Source organism: Podarcis liolepis, assembly GCF_965112155.1.
Source record: "Podarcis liolepis genome assembly, chromosome: 5".
Classification (NCBI taxonomy): domain Eukaryota; kingdom Metazoa; phylum Chordata; class Lepidosauria; order Squamata; family Lacertidae; genus Podarcis; species Podarcis liolepis.
The window spans coordinates 4,686,315-4,704,801 of NC_139556.1; the positions used below are offsets into that span (position 1 = coordinate 4,686,315).

An 18,487-nucleotide genomic window follows, 5' to 3' on the forward strand; every position below is an offset into this window, starting at 1 on the left:
TTGCCCCAGACACTCTGGGTGGCTTCCAGCAAATATAAAAACATAGTAAAACATTAAACCTTAAAAAGCTTCCCTATACAGGGCTGCCTTCAGATGTTTCCTAAATTTTATATAATTACTCATCTCCTAAACATCTGAACTTGGCTAAGAGCTCTGAGTAGATGACTGGCCTCCCAGAGAGTCCTTCTGGCTGACAGTTCTTGTACTGCAATAGAACTTGGGTAGCACATACTGCTAGAGATGCTTCTTCATAACAATTGGATTGGAAAATGGCCATTATGATACTAATTTCACTCACCATCCACGATCTTTTAAGCAGTTGGGGCTGTACTCCCATTAACTTGGATCAGTGAAAATGATTTCCCATCTGATTCCAATTAACCACCCCCAAGGACTGCAATGGGGGGGGGGATAATGGGGAGGAGAACAAAAATGGGGTTGGGCTATGATAACACATGCTCCCCCAATCCTAATTTTTCTTTTACATTAAACTCTGAGTTGATTAGATGGTTACATGGGTGGCTCTGCTTATCCTCAGTCTACTTACTTACTTACTTAACTCATTTCTTTCCCCCCGCATTTGCCCTGACAAGGATTCAAGGTGGCTTACATGGGGGCAGTCCTCAGTTTTCCCAAAGAGGACTCCTTTATTTCTTTAACAAACTAGTATTTTTCTGCTTCCCTCATCTGTGAGCCACTCTGTTTTATTGCCCTATTCTGCACAGTCCCTTCATACTATATTATTTATTTATGTTAAAAAATTATATACCACCATCGCATGTATAATATCAAGGTGGTGTACAATGACTGAACTAAAACATAAAACACTAGAAGACCAGTACAAAGTAACTCTGACAATGACTGGCTGGTAAAGAAAATTTAAACAGCTGCATAAACCTGTCAGCCTAAAAAGGATCTTCAAGAGACACCTGGAAGTCCATAGCAAGAATGCCTGTCAAATCTCTGCTAGAAGAGATGGGACTAATGACTCTAAATACTATAGGGGAGTGTGTGTGTGTGTGTGTGTGTGTGTGTGTTTAAAAGTAAACATTCTTGCTTGAATGGCTAGCTGAAACAACTTTCATGAAAAGAATACTAGAAAACATAATTGTCCTGGTCAGCTCATAGAACTATCTTGCACAGGACTGGATTAAATGGCCACAGAACAAAGGATCTGTGGCTGGAAACTGAACATCGGTAGGCTAAATTTGGATAGGGAGCAAGGAAATGGCCAGAGCCTTGCTCTCAATCAGGCTTCCTCAAACTCAGCTGTCCAGATGTTTTTGACCTACAACTCCCATGATCCCTAGCTAGCAGGACCAGTGGTCAGGGATGATGGGAATTGTAGTCTCAAAACATCTGGAGGGCCGAGGTTGAGGAAGCCTGCTCTCAATGGTTGCGCAACCCCACCCTGGTGATGTGATGAGGGGCCTAGCCACCCTCCCAGACAGAGAGTGGGACAAACTCCCTCCACTCGCAATAAGCGGTGAAACAGCATTTCCCGCTAGAGAATGGGGAAAAGCAAAGGTGTCCTTTTTACTTTCCTTCCTCCTAAAACATCCCCATATAGCACACCCACCCCCTCACTCCAGAGTACTCACTAAGCAAATCATTCTTCCCCTCCACCAACCAGTGTTAGAAACTCAGGTGTATAAGCTGGGTGCCAAATGGCTCCTTAAACCAAGGATACAGTCACCAAAACGGAATGTCTAGTTCCCCTTTGGGGGCAAGATGGCTCTTAAGTCTTATTTTTCAAATAATGGACTGACTGTGATTGATTAAACGTCTGGCTATTTCAAATGACAACCTTGAGCTAGGTTAAGAGCTCTGAGAACATCAAGAAGAAAAGTCACTTGATCCAGGGACAGTCCAAATATATATTGGCCAATTCCTACCTCTCTTTTTTAATGGTGACTGCTCCTGCTCAGGCTGCACAGAAAATACATTTTGGTTCCAGAAACTTATTCCCTATTGTGCAGATAAAATATAACTGATAGAATTCTACAGGATGAGGTATTAGTGTCTGAAAACAGTCCAGATCCAATGATCCCAAGGCATGCACCTCCAGATGGTGGAGAGGTCAGGCATCATCCTGGCACCCAGGCATCTTCACTTGGTCGCAAGTGGTCAAAAGCTAGGTGCAAAATGTGCCTGGCTAATTTTGAACACTACTCCAAACCTCCGTTTCTTCCCTTCCTCAACTGACACCCTCACATTTTGTATCTCAACTTCTCTCAACCACACACTAAACTGAATGACACATAAGTTGCCAAACTTCTGATTCTTTTATATCTTTATTCACCCCTAGACAAAAGTCAAAGGTGCCCACAGAAAACAATGGGGGGGGGAAATCACAATTTTAGTGTAGCTGTGACTTCTCAACAACAGGGAACAGCAAATGTAAATGGTATTCTTTGGTATTCATTGTGTACCTGGAAGTTCCTTCTTCAGGCAATGATATCTTACTCTATTTTTCCCTACGCTCTTTTCCAGACATGCCAATATGTTTCCCATTGGCCCTATTTTAGATCCATTCCCTGTTGGCACTCACCAACCAAATTTGCTGTTAAAGGAAGAACTGTATTAAGGCCCACGTGTGAAAATGCCCTCAATGTTTAATATGCCTAATGCACAGGGACACAACATGATATGAAACAGAAAACTGACTTTAAATTCTACACATTAACACTGTTCAACACTGAAACAAGGGCTAAGTTGTTGCCTCACTAAAGCAGTTTAAAGGAGCAGGGCATAATCTCTGATCACATTCAAACTACCCATCTGAATATTCCACCATAATCTAATGTGGATGCAGAAAGGATTTAAGACTCAAAATGCTTTCTGTATTGTTCGACCTGCTGCACCTCTCTAATACCATCTGCTGCAAAGCTTTCCATCATTAAAGCTGGTCACTGATATATATTCGCATATATACAAATTCACATATCATTATACCAGTTAGGCTAGCCTTCTAATGACAAGAGGCTCAACAGAGCTAAAAATATACACCACTCATCATTTTCTTGCTTTGCTTAAAATACCGGTAAGTCTTAAGTCATACCACTGCTTCAATCAGTTCATGACATATGAAGTCTATTGTGTTCATTCATACCAAAAAGAATTTTTTTCATCCTACGTGCTTACTTTAGGACCATTCATTTTAACGGGGTCTAAATATATTCAATGCTATGCATGAATCTCAGTTTTCAGCCATTTTTCCTATTCTTTTGAGAGATAATTCAGGAAAATATCAGTCAAAGTGGAAATCCATGATTCACGGGAATAGTGGGGTGGCCACTTAGTGAAGCAAAACTAAAACTAAAGTGCATGTAGATTACTGCTTGCTTGCTTGCTTGCCCAATGGAAGAGAATTTCAGTGAACAGTGCCAACAGTTCCTACAAAAGGCATCTGCAGTTCTAGCCAAGGCAGCAACTACATGCCCGTGCTTTGCTTTGTTTGGATTTCAGGACTGCAGTGCAGCTGAGCCACAAACAGAAAAATTATCAGCCTCTGGGGTAAATAAATGTTTGCCATGTTTGCAAGAGTTGCTATGCAAATCATCAAAGGTTCAACTGTTGAGTTGCAGCAAAGTTTAAAAATTCAGGAAGCAAAAATTCGTGACTTCAAACTGCTGCTTCTCACAGCTGAAGCACACAGTAATCTGATTTTGTCATTGTGCTGATCACTTACTTCAACACCAAGACAAAATTAATATTCATAATTCTCAGAAGCAAAGGTATGGTTTTATTCACTGGTTAAATGAAACTAGCTTTAGAAATTATTTGTAACGCTATACTCACCTAACCACTCATTGAATTTTTTAACTTCACTAGGCAGTCCCAGTTCAGTAAAATCACCAGCATGTATTAAAACATCACCATATGGCATTTGGATAGGATCTGTTCTGGAGTGAGTATCAGATACACAGACAAAACGTGTGTATCCTGGAGGCTTAGGAGCATCATGTGGAACAGGATCCACCCTATGTAAAAAATATTGAGGAATTATTACAAAATGTAATCACATGACTGTGTTTTTCACACATCTAGTTTGCAAATCCAATACACTCTCACCATGTATGACACAGCAATTCATAATAGTCAAGCAGAGAAGCAGTACATTTTTCAGAGTTTTCATAATTGTTGGACAAAATTGTTGTAAAAATAAATCATAAATGTTTATTACTTTATAGCTATTTTTTCCTTACTGCAAATGAATAAATACCTCTTCTTGTTGAAGATCAGTTAACATACCATTTAGAGAAAACCTTTAAATATATTTTTCAAATACATTTTTTTTCAACTTTTCACAATAGTTAAACCAATAACAGGCTTATCTGTAGTGATATTAATTTGGAGAGAGAACAGTTTACATGATCTGGATTGCAGATCTACAGATGTTGTGCTGCAATCCTAATCCCACTCACCTATCAGTAAACCTGATTTAATTTAAGTGGTCTTACTTCTGAGTAGACATGGTTAGGATTACAGCCTAAATAACCAATTCTGTAATATTTACATTAACATAGATTATACATAACTGAAATGTCTGTAAGCTTTCAAGGAAAACCAGTCTGAAAAAGCTCAAGAAAAATAGCTGTTTAACCACAGGTACAGAGGTTAGGTCTGGGCGATATAGAGAAACTTTGCCTGAAGCCGGTTTAAAGATAAAATTGTGAGAGCGATTTTAGAATTTCCTATCAGGCAACGTTTCATGAATCCCCAGTGCCATTCCCAGCCAGCACTGCGCACTTCAGTCAGGCCACTTGATGACCCCCTGGTGCTTGGCCACAGCCTCCCTCCGCAGCCCAGCCACCAGCCTCGGGAATGGGGCTTGCCTGCCTGCTAGCCAGTGACTTCATTTTCCCCCCTGGCCATACAACCACTGGCAGGCTGTCCCCTCCCTTGGTTCCTCCTTGCACTGAGTAGAACGGTGGCTCCTGGTAGCCGCTGCTTGCACAGTGAGACTATCGTTGGCGCGGTTCCGGGGAGACCGGCAGCTCCGTGGTGCCATGGCATGCAGCGCACCAGCTGATGTGCTCCACCCAGGGTGGCGCTGCCTGCCCGGCCTCACCAGGAAGAGGCAAAAGATGTGCATCTCCGTGGCTGGCGATATATTACAATGTTAGAAAGCAGATATTGCCCAGTTCTAACAGAGATCATTTGAAACACAAACATAAAAATAGGGTATAAATGGAGTTGTGTCTACCAGCAGCTGATGAGGCAGTTTGCTGTTGGAAATCTTGCTTGCACTGCCACTGCAATACAATCTAGGGGCAGGTCACATCCTTACTGATAATTGTCAGGAGACAGCAGTGGGGAGTAGGGCTCAGTCAACAGCCTGGAAGCTTATTGTTGGCCCTGGCTGAAGTCAGCAACCTGCACCTGTGCCAGATGACAGCAAGCTGTCAGCAGCCACATACCTGCACAATTCTGACAGAGCCACCAGCACTATCCACTGCCAGCTCCCAATGGCTACTGGAAAGGCATGCTTTCCTCTTTCTCTCAATTGCCCCATAGCAGTGCTTTCTCTCAACTGCCCCATAGCAGTGCTTCACCAGCCATTTTTTGTTAAGTTTCATATGCACATGTTGCAATACATTATAAACACTTAATGCTAAAATATCTAGCATTGTGTACCTTTGCATAGAGTATTAAGCCCCCAAGTTTCACAGTGCAACTGGATGGTAACTACTTCATATAAGTTAGATATAACTTTTCATGAATCAGTCTAGGGCAGTCTATTTCCTAAATATTTTCATGATGCATAGCGTAGTCCAAAAAGTAGTTCCAGAAGTCAGCATTTTAAAGGGAACAACAAAATATGTGATCATGGAAAAGCCAGCCAGAACATAAAGAAAAACCAGGCTTGAACCCAGATAGGGTGGCAAAAAAATATCAATACAGATATACAAAGTGTGGCAGAAGTAGGTACTGGTAGCGTCAGGTTTTCTCAGTCCAAATTTTCCAAGAAATCACCAGTCTTTTGACTCCACTCTCTAGGGTATTTTTAATCAGCAAAAGGAGACACTGTGCACAGTAATTTGCCTGCAGTGCTCCAGGCCCAGTTAAGGCTACTATTAAGACATTTCAGATTAAACTTAGTATTTATAAATTACGAGCACCTTTTTTATTATTGTACACAATAAATGAATAATAAATTACCAACTCAAAAAACCCTTACAGAACAGGTAAGGTAGATGGGCCAAATATTCTCTGAAGATCTTTGAGGCAATTTCAAAGGTGAAACTGTAGCTGGAAGTAATCTCCCTTTGTCCTACTTTCCCACTATAATTACCATATTTTTCGCTCCATAAGACGCACTTTTTTCCACTTAAAAACTAAGGGGAAATGTCTGTGCGTCTTATGGAGCGAATGTGTGGTCCCTGGAGCTAAATTGCCGGAGTGCGGCACGCTCCTGAGCTGCTCTTTAGGGCTGGCGGGGAAAACCCGGGCTTCCCTCTCCAGCCCTGGGAGCAGCGGGCAGGCTCTTGAGCAGCTTTGGGGTAGCCCGCGAAGCCTCTGCAGGGCAGCAGGGAGCCTTCGTCCCGCTGCCCTGCGGAGGCTTCGCGTGACTATCCCTGGCGTGCGGCTCTGTCCCTTCCCCCACCTCCCAGAAAAGCCCCCAAGAGCCGCGCTCCCTTTAAAGAGCGCACAGTTCTTGCGGGAGGTGGGGGGAAAACCAGGAGGCTTGCTTTTGCTGAAATCAGGAGGGCAAGAGGGATCGGTGCGCACCGATCCCGCTTGCTCTCCTGGCTTCAGGGATAGCCCCGCAAAGCCTCCTGAGCGAAGAGGGAGGAGTGCTGACTGTATGGCTGTAAATCAGTTGACTTAAAAGTATGATTATTCCTTCCCTGACTGTTCTGAATGGGAAATCACCAGCTCTACGATATGGTGAGAATAAAACATTGCTTCCCCCTCCCCATTTAATCCCCACAACAACCCTGTGAGGTGGGTTAGGCTGAGAGGCAGTTGATTTGAACGCTGGTGTATACTTGTGAAGAAATCCATGACCTGGAGTATGCAAAGCAGATTGAGGGTATATGGGTAAAAATGGCAGGAGAGAGAAACAACAGCGACCTTACTGTGGGAGTCTGCTACAGACTGCCAAGCCAGACTGAAGATATGGATGATGCTTTACCAAACATTCAAAAAGGAGAGATACAGTAGTCATGGGAAAAGGTACTTAAATGCACTTTTCCTAAGAAACCAGAGGCCTTTCTCTTGGGCATTGTCGGCCAATTGGTGTCAAAGAAGGACAGAACTTTCTTTATGTACGCTACTACAGCAGCAAGAATCCTCATCGCAAAGTATTGGAAGACACAAGATCTACCCACCTTGGAAGAATGGCAGATGAAAGTGATGGACTATATGACATTAGCTGAGATGACTGGCAGAATTCGCGACCAGGGAAAGGAGACGGCGGAAGAAGAATGGAAGAAATTTAAAGTTTACCTTAAGGACTATTATAAACTTGTTGAATGTTAGAATGTCGAGGTTTTGAGCAAGAAAGGGTTACAGCGACATAAGATTAAGCTGAAGGAAAGATTAAGAGGACAGAGGACTGATGGATATATTTAGAGTTGCTAAAAACTTTTGGACATTGGGATGCAGAAAGGGGAGGTATGGGGAAGTCGGAGAAACATGGTTTATGAAAAAAAGGTTATGAACTTTGAACTTATACGTGTTTGTATGTCTTTTCTTTATGTTTGTATTGTCTCAAAAATTTTGTAAAACCAATAAAAAAAAATTTATAAAAAAAAAGATACAGTAGTCATGGGATACTTCAATTGCCCCAATATCTGTTGGAACTCAAACTCTGCCAAGAATGTAAGGTCCAACAAATTCCTCCATGGCCTCGCCAACAATTTCATCTCCCAGAAGGTAGAAGCAGCAGCAAGGGGTTCATCTATCTCGAACCTGGTCCTCACCAACAGTGAAGAACTGATCAACAAAGTGGAAGGATTTGGAAACTTGGGAGAAAATGATCATGTCTTCCAGGGTTTTATGATACAGAGGCAAAAGACATACATTCTGGACTTTAAGAAGGCCAATTTCAAAAAGCTTAAGGAGCTACTGAATGAAATCCCATGGTCAGGAATACTCAAAGAGAAGGGAGTCCAAGATGGATGGGAGTCTCTAAAACCAGAAATAATGAAGACCCAAATGCAACAATTCCAAAAAGGAACCAGTGTGGCTGCATAAGAAGCTTACCAATGAGCTGAGAGTTAAGAAGGGCACATATAAGAAATGAAATAAAGGGGAAATAACAAAGGAGGAGTATACACAAGTAGCCAACAGTTGCAGGGGGGAGGACAGGCAGGCTAAAGCTTAGAATGAGCTCAGGCTTGCAAGAGAGGTTAAAAATAAATTTTAAAAAGGTTTATTTGGCTATGTCCAAAACATGAGGAAAAATAGGTAAGTGGTAGGTCCTCTACGTGGAGAAGACAGAGAAAAGCTATCATTTATTTATTTATTTCCCGTCCATCTGGCTGGGTTTCCCCAGCCACTCAGGGCAGCTTACAGCATATATGAAAACGTAATAAAAAATGAAACATTAAATAGATAAACCAATAAATCAACAGTAATAAATAATAATAATAATAATAATAATAATAATAATAATAATAATAATAAACAATTTACAGTTTTACCCAAATTAAAATAAACCCCAACCCCAACTAAACAATTAACCAAAACTAACCCAACAAAACCTAAACAGGGAGAAGACGGAACTACTCAACACCTACTTTGCCTCTGTCTTCACCCAAAAGTGATAACAGAATAAGTGACATAAGGAGGGAGCTGCAGTCCAAGATAGGAAAAGAGGTAGTAAGGAAACACCTAGCTACTTTAAATGAATTCGAATCTCCAGGGACTGATGAGCTGCATCCAAGGGTACTAAAGGAGCTTGTGGATGTAATCTCAGAACCTTTGTCTATGATGTTTGAGAATTATTGGAGAACAGGTGAGGTCCCTGCAGACTGGAGGTGGGCAAATGTTGTCCCCATCTTCAAAAGGGGAGGGGGCAGGGGCAGAAGACCCAGGTAATGGGCCAACATAATTCTGTTTGCATGTCAAATGTGCACAGTGCATGTTTGGTTTTTGAAAAACATGACCTATAGTTTTGAAGTCATTAAGTCTATTACTACTCCTATCCTGGTCAAGTTACAGTTCACTAACCTAAAGAGAAAAAGGATACTGTACTAGTTTTTATACTTTACCAAAATATATTACAATAATGTCAATACTTCATTTGACTGTTATGCTAAATGTTTTCTTTTCCTTTCCTTCTGGCTCTCAAGTTTATTAGCACTGTTCATTTTGCAGTTATGATCTTCCATGTTACATTAAAAGTAAATCACCCTTCAGAGCAATTAACTTTACAGATGTTTTCACGGTACACAAAAAGTCAAAACAAACACATTAATCTAATTACACTTTAAGCACCCTGTGCCTTTCACATACTGTCAGAATCAAAGTAGGCTTTGTCATATGGGTGCTCACACTATTTCATTAGTTGCTGCCATTCTTTTGTCAGTGCAGATCTCTTGAATCTCTAGCCAAACAATGAGACTTGTTTTGTTCTTTAAAAGGCTTCATATTAAAATAACTGTTCATATAAGGGTGTGGGGTGGTTACTGATTAAGGGTATAATATAGTACTAAGCTCCTGCAATTGCCTATTGCCATTTTATTAAATATCAAGGTAAAACAACACAGTGTTCCCCCTTGCATCTGTTAATAAAAATACATGTTCCCCCAAAACACTATTCCCTCGATTCCCGCTTTTGACTGGCCCATCAAATACCACATTGACATAGCAATAACCATTCAGAAGTCTGTGTATAGCAATAACAGAACTAGAATACTTACATTTGCACATGTGGGGGCTGGAAACGTCCCTGGTTAATGTTGTAGAACGTGAATGCCTGTGTCGGGTTGGAGCTGTACTCGTCAACTTCAATTATTAGTCTACTGTGCTGATGCCTTCTAGCTGTCATAATGTGCGACTGGGCAAAAGCCATGCTTGCTCTGTTTCGAGGATGGTGATGCTTTTTCAGGGGGTCATCTCCACTATCTTCCTATACTGGCTAAAAATATCCATGTTCGTTCCGTACCTCATCATGCACAACTTTCCCTTCTGAAAACCTAGAAGCAGATTGGGGGGAAATGTAGTTGGCATAAGTGTTTGACAGTTAATCTGCCTGAAATACACTTTATTTAATGTCAGAAGGAGATTTAGGAGAGGAAGATAAATGCTAACAACATGAACATCTCATTACAAATCTCTCCAACTCAGCAACTTGATGATTTGATGTGTGTGTGTGTGTGTGTGTGTGTGTGTGTTTTAGTGAGTGAGTAAGGAGGAAAACAAACTTATCAAAGGACACATGGCACAACATGTTCCAATGGTAAGGACTTTGAATCTACTGAACAATGCAGTAATGCTTAGAAATTGCATGTCAGTTTTAATGTTTTGCAAACACAATTATTTAATTTTAATTCCCCCCTAGTCTAAGCGTATTAGTGAAGGTTTATATTATTGCTGCAATCTACCGCATGCCTGTGCGTGAAGAGATTACAACCAAGTGTGTGTTCCAAAGAAATCAGTATAAGGTCTGTTTTCTCCTATGGTTCAATGGCACTCATAAAACCATGAATTACCCAGAGGAATGTTGTAACAGTTATAACCGAACATGCTTTGTTGAATCCAGGAAATGGATGTCACAAATGTACATTCCTTTAATGATTATTTTTTCTCACATAAATATTTTTAACGAATTTTCATGAAATTATTTTTTATGAAGACTGGATCTACCAAACCTAAATTGTGGCTCCCACATCTTTAAAAATACGACAAACAAATAGCACAATAATGACTATCTAAGGTTTGTGCATTTTTGTCTGCTTTTCTATATATTTACTCAAGACTCCACCAAAATAATCCATTTTCAAAACCTGCAGCCTATTGTTTTGCATTGATTATTCACTTCCAGTGTATTTAAAAGTATGTTATTACATAGCCTGAGATCTGCAGGTTGAGGTGGAGCATTCACACAATTCTGTAAATGTAAATGAACATGTCAATGGAAATAATGCTGTTTGTGCACTTCCCCTTTTGCCAAGTTTCCCTTCGTAAAATCAAACTATATGTAAATTTGGTACGTTTTTTAAAAAAAGTTTAACGGCTTGAGGGGGGATTGCAGAAAACTCTGGAAAAATAAGGCATGAGCAGCTTCCCCTTTGGATTCTAACCATATCATTGGCATCAGTTTGTTTGTTCACTGTATCAGAATTTTATCACCTCCCAAACTAACATATCTTTTTAAATAATTTCATCATTCCAGTCTCAAAATCTCATACTTTTCTCTGCAAGCACCAACAGTGGAAACTTACAGTTTCAAACCACAAATGTTTTCATCATCGCACATTCACATTGTCAGTTCTGCACCTCCTGAAAAACAAAAATTTAACAGAATTAATATCACTGGAATGATCACAGTGATGGTTATGCCCCTCCAAAATAGCACTGGCCTACCAGGGGGCGGGGGGGGGGAGTTGACAACCTGATTTTAAGGAAAATCACATCTTCTATTTGAAAGAATAAAAACACCAAAAACTGTGTGAAAAAACATTCATTGTTTATTTGGACTCAGTTGTAATAAACTGGGAATGGGCAATTTGCTAGCTATATTGAAAACATTATTATAAGTCCAGAAGGCCACATTCAATTTGTGAGACAACAAACCACCATTCATAAAACAGTTTGGAGATGATTATTACTTAAATTATTATCCATGTTTGCTCATAAAATATATATGCTGTAAAAGCAAAATGCATGCTTCATCAAAAGTGCAATATTTTACTCTTTATAAAATAAGTTGTATCAGCCCAATAACATTTTATTTTCTGCATAAAGAAGGGAAACCCTGTAACACAGACAGTGGCGTAGCGTGGGGGGTGCAGGGGGGCCCGGCCGCACCGGGCGCAACATCTGGGGTTAGGGCAAATCCACGGGTTAGGGGGCGCAAATCCACGGGTTAGGGGGTGCAAATCCACGGGTTAGGGGGCACAAATTACTTGCCTTGCCCCAGGTGCTGACAACCCACGCTACGCCACTGAACACAGAAATAGAACCATAGTCTTCAGAAGAAAACTCAAAAAGGATTTACAACATTGCATATCTTGCATTTATTTAGCCGATCACATATTTTAAAGACATTTTGAGTTGTTATAGAATGACAATATGATTGTTACTTTATTATAGTAGAAAATAGAACCAATGTGATTATTGTTATATATTTTGTCATTTCTAACCCCTGAGCACACTAATGTATAAAGGTGGTATACAAATTGAAAGTGAAATGAAATGAAATCATGCAATTTATCAACAGAAGCATAGGCAACCATTCCACTTCTGAGAAAAATTCAAAATGCTGATTTTGACATTTAAAAAAGGTTTTATGGGTTAGTACCAGAGTGTATATGCTGGTTCCTTAAAGAGTGAGTCAGCATACTTGTGAGAGTTGAGTCAGAGAGTGGATCAGCACAATCTAAATGTTTGTAGCATGTTTCCTCTAAGCCCCCGCCTCTTGGCTCGAATGCTGGTGTATTGAATGGGCACTCTGCACATGCCCCAATATTCAGAAGGCGACTCCAATTTAGCTCATGGGAGAAATCAATGTCTTTTTCCCATCCAAGTGAGAAGCCAGGCAGGAAAGGGCTTTGGAGGGAGGCATTTTTCCTCCGGAAGACCCCTCCCCACCTCCCCAAATGCCCCTACACTCCAGGAATCTAGTCTGCTTCATTTTAAGCCACAGAGAGGGACATGCTGCAGGATCAGATCTCTTGCATCTTTTTCAAAGAAGGACCCAAAGAGGAAATGCCCACAAAACAACCTCAGTGACACTTGAGGTTCCCAAATGAAACTGGCAAGGAAAGGTGAGGCAGCAGTGCAAACAAATTGGGCCGGGACCTAAGAGGTTTGGACGCAGAGCAGACCCTCCCCATTGTGCGCAGTGTTGCTGAGCAGCTGGTAAATCTGTGCAAATGAGAAGCTGAAGTAGGTTGCTGCTTCTCTCTTTCCCTGGCCAGGAGATGGAAGGAGCAATGAATGAAAAGGTGGGGAAAGATTTGGGTGGGGTTTTTTTTACAAGGAGGGAGAGGGAAGGCTTGCAACTGGGAATTTGGGACTCCGCATGACAAACGGGACGCGGGTGGTGCTGTGGGTAAAACCTCAGCGCCTAGGACTTGCCGATTGCATGGTCGGCGGTTCGAATCCCCGCAGCGGGGTGCGCTCCCGTTGCTCGGTCCCAGCGCCTGCCAACCTAGCAGTTCAAAGTGCAAGTGCAAGTAGATAAATAGGGACCGCTAAGGCAGCCCTGTTCAGGGAAGTTTTTAACGTGTAATATTTTACTGTATTTTTGGTTTTTATGGAAGCCGCCCAGAGTGGCTGGGGAGGCCCAGCCAGATGGGCGGGGTATAAATAATAAATTATTATTATTATTATTTATAGCGGGAAGGTAAACGGCGTTCCGTGTGCTGCTCTGGTGCCGGTTCGCCGGAGCAGCGTCGTCATGCTGGCCACGTGACCCGGAAGTGTCTGCGGACAGCGCTGGCTCCCGGCCTCTAGAGTGAGATGAGCGCACAACCCTAGAATCTGGCAAGACTGGCCCGTACGGGCAGGGGTACCTTTACCTTTACCTTATAACAAAGTGAGAGGCCATGACGGCTTAAGGGTTTTCATGAAGGTCCTACCTAGCTTTTTTGTAGCAATTGAAAACTATGAAGATGGAGGTTTTGGTATTAAGCATAGCACAATTAGCACTTAGCACTTTTGAGGGAAATTCCCATGAAATGGGCTTAACAGCCCCAGGTTGTGATACTTTCTGATCCAAAAATAGAGAATCACAATTTGTTTTGTTAATGTTTTTAAGATATGCAAAATGAGAAGGTTTGTAGCTATTTACCTAATTTATAAGCAACTTAGTCAAGTGTCTAAAACTAGATGCAAGTTAAACGTCTTGCTGGATTGGAGAAGATTTGCCATATGTTATTCTGTTGTATCAAAAGACAATTGCAGTTTCTGCCCTCTGCTCAAGGAGAACATAGTTGTAAGAGCCCACATTTGTAGACAGCTTGCAAGTGGAGGGATCTGCAAACCTGTTGGTCTAAACCAGGGGTCAGCAAACTTTTTCAGCAGAGGGCTGGTCCACTGCCCCTCAGACCATGTGGTGGGCCGGACTATATTTTGAAGGGGAAAAAATGAACACATTCCTATGCCCCACAAATAACCCAGAGATGCATTTTAAATAAAAGGACACATTCTACTCATGTAAAAACATGTGAATTCCCGGACCATCCGCAGGCCAGATTTAGGTGATTGGGCCGCATCCTGCCCCCGGGCCTTAGTTTGCCTACCCATGGTCTAAACCTTCCTCTCTGTCATTTTTGCCAAAGCACAATAGTAGGCTCACAGGGTTGTAGTTAAAGAAGTCATTCCATTCACACAGAGACTTCTGCTTGTGCGATAAAACTGACCCTTCCTCAACTGACCCTTCCTCTCCTCACTCCATGCACACTCCAGATATGTTCTGAGTTTCCCCCCAACCCTCTAGAGAACTTTTGGAGGGCACAGAGGGACAAGGGGAGAGGAGAGTGTTGTGGCGGAAGAAGTACTTGCACTAACAGGATCACTGGATACCACCCACACAGTCTGTCTTGTTTCAAGACTCTGCGCTCCTTTCCACAAATCATGAATACTGTAAAGTTTTGTTTGAGATACATTTAATAATAAAAAGAATGAGCAAATCCCCTGTACATGGAACTCTGACGTGTGGAGGGATAAATGGAGCACTGGGTGCCTCAAGAGGCAAGGAAAACCTCAAGCAACCAGTGGCATTGTGGGGGGATGCTCTGAGAGCTTCCACATCTTGCTTTCTGCACTAAAAGGACTAATACAACTATCTGTGGCATGTAAAATCAGCTGTAGTTTTTAGCCTGGTGTGACCTTTCAGAGGCAATACATTATTATTTTATGCACCTTAATAAAGAAATCTCATTCTATGAGATGAATAGGTGTTTATAGGACTTTGGATTTTTGCTTTTTTTGCTGAAGAATATTTACTCTTCACTCTAACATATTCCATCATTGTTGACATGTCTACAAAAAGTAATTCCATCTTTTGCATTTTGCCATTTTTCAATCACATTTTAGTTGCTCTTTTTATTTACAGATATGGCAATATTTCTCTGAACTCTTTCTTCCTGATTTCCATTTTTCTAACTCTTTGCTTCTGCTTTCATAATGTCTCTCTTTCCACTATCTACTGTTCCCTGTTCAACTTTTGATATACCTACACAGTGTATTTCACAAACCCCAGAGATACACCCCCATAGTGATTATCTCTTATAACTGCAATCTAATATTGAAACAAAAAACTGCTCACATGCAGCATAATATTTATAATGAAGGTTGGAAATACATAAAAATAACAAGAGAGAACATGGAATTTAAGCAGTTAAAGTGTGGAGAAGACAAGTGCATTTTCATATGATATTTGCAAATCTATAACATGCTGATGATGCAAGGATAAATTGAATGTTAGGGGGAGATAGGAATGAACTGATATCCAGTGGGAAAAGATGGTATAATCAGATGAGTATTTCATAAAATTATTAATCATACAAGGGCTAAGCTACATACGCACCAGAGATGTCTGAATGCACCTTTGTCTTTTGACATTTTCTTCATACAGAAATGCTGGAGGCCTAATCTAACCAGTACTACAGAGGGAGCAGATTTACCACCATCCCTCCCTGAGGATATTTGGAAATAAGACACATATATGGTTTTCCTAGCAGTAGAGGCAGATTTCCGGCAGCACGAATGGTTCACCAATACAGAGTGCAGGGGGCAAGGGGGCACCTCCTGGCTTCCTTTCCAAAGTCTAGTAAGCGCTGGGCTTTGGGAAGGAGGTGTGACAGGAACCTAGAGTCCCCCCTCCCTCCCCCGACTCCTTCCCAAAGCCTAGTTAGCACTTGCCCAACTTTGGGAAGGCAGCGGGATGTCAAATTTTGGCGTCACACAGAGGGCCATATTACCAAAGTCCGCCTCTGCTAGCAGGCCAAAACGGGGGGGGGGGGGGGCCTGACCTTTCTGGACGTGGAAGGGTTAAATTCTCAATTCCCTTGTGCTGCAGTCCCTGTACATATTGGAACTCTCCAGACAATTTAAAAAGTGTGTGTGAGAGAGATGGAGGAGCACCTGATAGCTCATCTGCTTCTGAGTAAGATAGGCAGGTTTCTACCTTCTGAAGCCTGTTCACAGTTCATCTGTGTGTGCGTCTCAGTGCTCCTCTATATGGCCTGTATACTGAACCTCATATAGATTTGCTTACATGAAGCTTACATGGTGAGCCACTTCCCATTAACTCTTCATTCATCCTACACTTTCCTGTGCATTTCTCTGTGACTTCCCTAACTGCAGGAAGTCTGCATTTATATATATATGTTGATTTGCTCCACTCAGGTGCCCTAGCACTTAACCCACTTTGATTGTGCAAACCTAAATTTGCACAAACCTAAATTATTGGTAAGCACTTGAGCCCCTCCAAAAGTCTGGAGGCACTTTTATGCATGCAAATTCCTGCACATGGAGGAAGCACTACCCCCTTCACCTCAGTTGTAATCCTCATTCTCTTGCTTGACAACAGAGAATACCTACACAATGAAGCACTTTGCTAGAACTGCTGCTTGCAGAGTTCCAATTAGTTCCTCACTCAAACATAGGCGCATCACTTCTTGTTTCTCAACGGCAGTGACACCCCCAGGAACCCAGCATCTAGGACCACCTCCGCCTTCAGGAGTGAAGGAGGTAACAGAGTTTAAAAGCATATGCTTGGGATTTCTATTACCTAATCCAGAGGTTTTCAACCTTTTTGGGTCCATGGGTCCCTTGACCAACTACATTCTTTCTGCGGCACCCATGTGGGGCTCAGGAGCCCAGTCAGGTCACCCTTGCCTGCAGAGCTGGCAGCCTCTCACCCTTTTTCAAACACCCTCCCTTGTGAAGTGTTCCCTCTCTGAGCTGCCCCTCTCCTGCCCCAAAGAGAGGTGCCTCCTCACACTGCCCCACAGGGGCCTGGGACTTGTCGTCTGTCCATTCCCAACAACGAGGGCTGGCAGACTGGCAGGCTGGGCTCCCTCACCCACTTGCTTGCTTACTCCAAGGACGCCTCAGCTCCTGGAAACCAGCACCCCCTGGCCAGCCCCAGAGACACCATTCACATGGGGAGCTTGTAGCCAGGGCTGCTGCAACACACAGCTGTGCAAGCCTTGGGGAGGCAGAGATGCAAGAGGGCATCAGAGGGAGGGAGGGAAGGAAAGAGGGACAGAGACCAGTGTTGCCTATGTCACCCCTGACCATTATTCAAGGCACCCCAGAGTGCCAAGGCACACTGGTTGAAAACCACTGACCTAATCAGTAACTTTCCACCAATTTATGGAACTGACATCAATACTAGTATGAACTGACATTTAGGCATCTGCAGTCTGAAGTCAATGATGTGCGTAAATACTGGCAGAACTGAGAACCCTGAAATAACGGTCTTAGTTGAAAATGTAAATGAATGAACCTTTTTCAAAAGTGTAATTTTAAGTTGAAACTGTGCCTAGCATGGAAATATGCACTTACAAGCCAACTCATTAAAATTTGACTGCATTATATATCTGCCATTACTGTCAATGGGAGTTAAACAAGCATCTTGAAAGGAGAACCAAATCCTTTGGGACACTTTAAACTGCAATCTATAGTGATTTCTCACTTTCTCTCTCCACTCCCATAACTTTCTTGAAGACAGCACAATTATGGATTAGTATTCAAAACCAAAAAACCGAAGCCTATTTCTAACTAGAAGTAAACATGAAACATTTTTAAACCACTTTGGTTTTTGAGCAGTTTATTTATATAATGGTCAATTACAACTAAGTGCACTTCCAGATTTGTAGGACTAGTCACTAAAAGGCAAGAGGCTATTAGGCAGGAAATCTCCTGAGTGTCCCGCATCCATACTTGCAAGAAGGAACAAGTCTGTGATTGCCTGGGTCAGTGGAGCCTGTTGCAGATCAGTTGCAGATCAGGTAAAATGATATTGCAGCAGTGACCAGTTCAACCACAAAGTAAAACTGAGGAAACTGAGGAAAAATTAAATGGGCTTGCAGAGAACTAGGCATTGAGAGTGCAGGGGACAGGACAGAAATTCAGAGAGGCCAAAGGACCACAAGACAAACACAAGTACCAAAGAGAGATTTATATAAGTGTTTATATGCTAATGCTAGACGACTCCAAGCGGGAGTGTTTTGTCTTGGAGGATGGCATTGATATAGTACGCATAATAGAAACCTGCTGGAATGGAAAGAACCAGTGGGGCGTTGTTATCTCTGGATATAAAGTCTACAGGAAGCAAAAAGAAGGGTGTACCTAA

At 42.0% G+C, this 18,487-nt stretch overlaps 1 protein-coding gene across 3 annotated transcripts in view; it reads right to left on the minus strand.

Moving 5' to 3' along the window:
• Positions 1–18,487, minus strand: part of MPPED1 (metallophosphoesterase domain containing 1) — a 92,766-nt gene that overhangs the window by 66,150 nt on the left and 8,129 nt on the right. For all 3 annotated transcript variants that reach the window (XM_083503564.1, XM_083503565.1, XM_083503566.1), the window contains 3 exons: positions 11,400–11,457; positions 9,876–10,151; positions 3,802–3,983 (listed from right to left, as the gene is read on the minus strand). In XM_083503564.1, coding sequence (XP_083359690.1) covers positions 3,802–3,983; positions 9,876–10,027 — 334 coding nt within the window. In that variant the 5' untranslated portion in view covers positions 10,028–10,151; positions 11,400–11,457. The remainder of the gene's footprint in view (positions 1–3,801; positions 3,984–9,875; positions 10,152–11,399; positions 11,458–18,487) is intronic.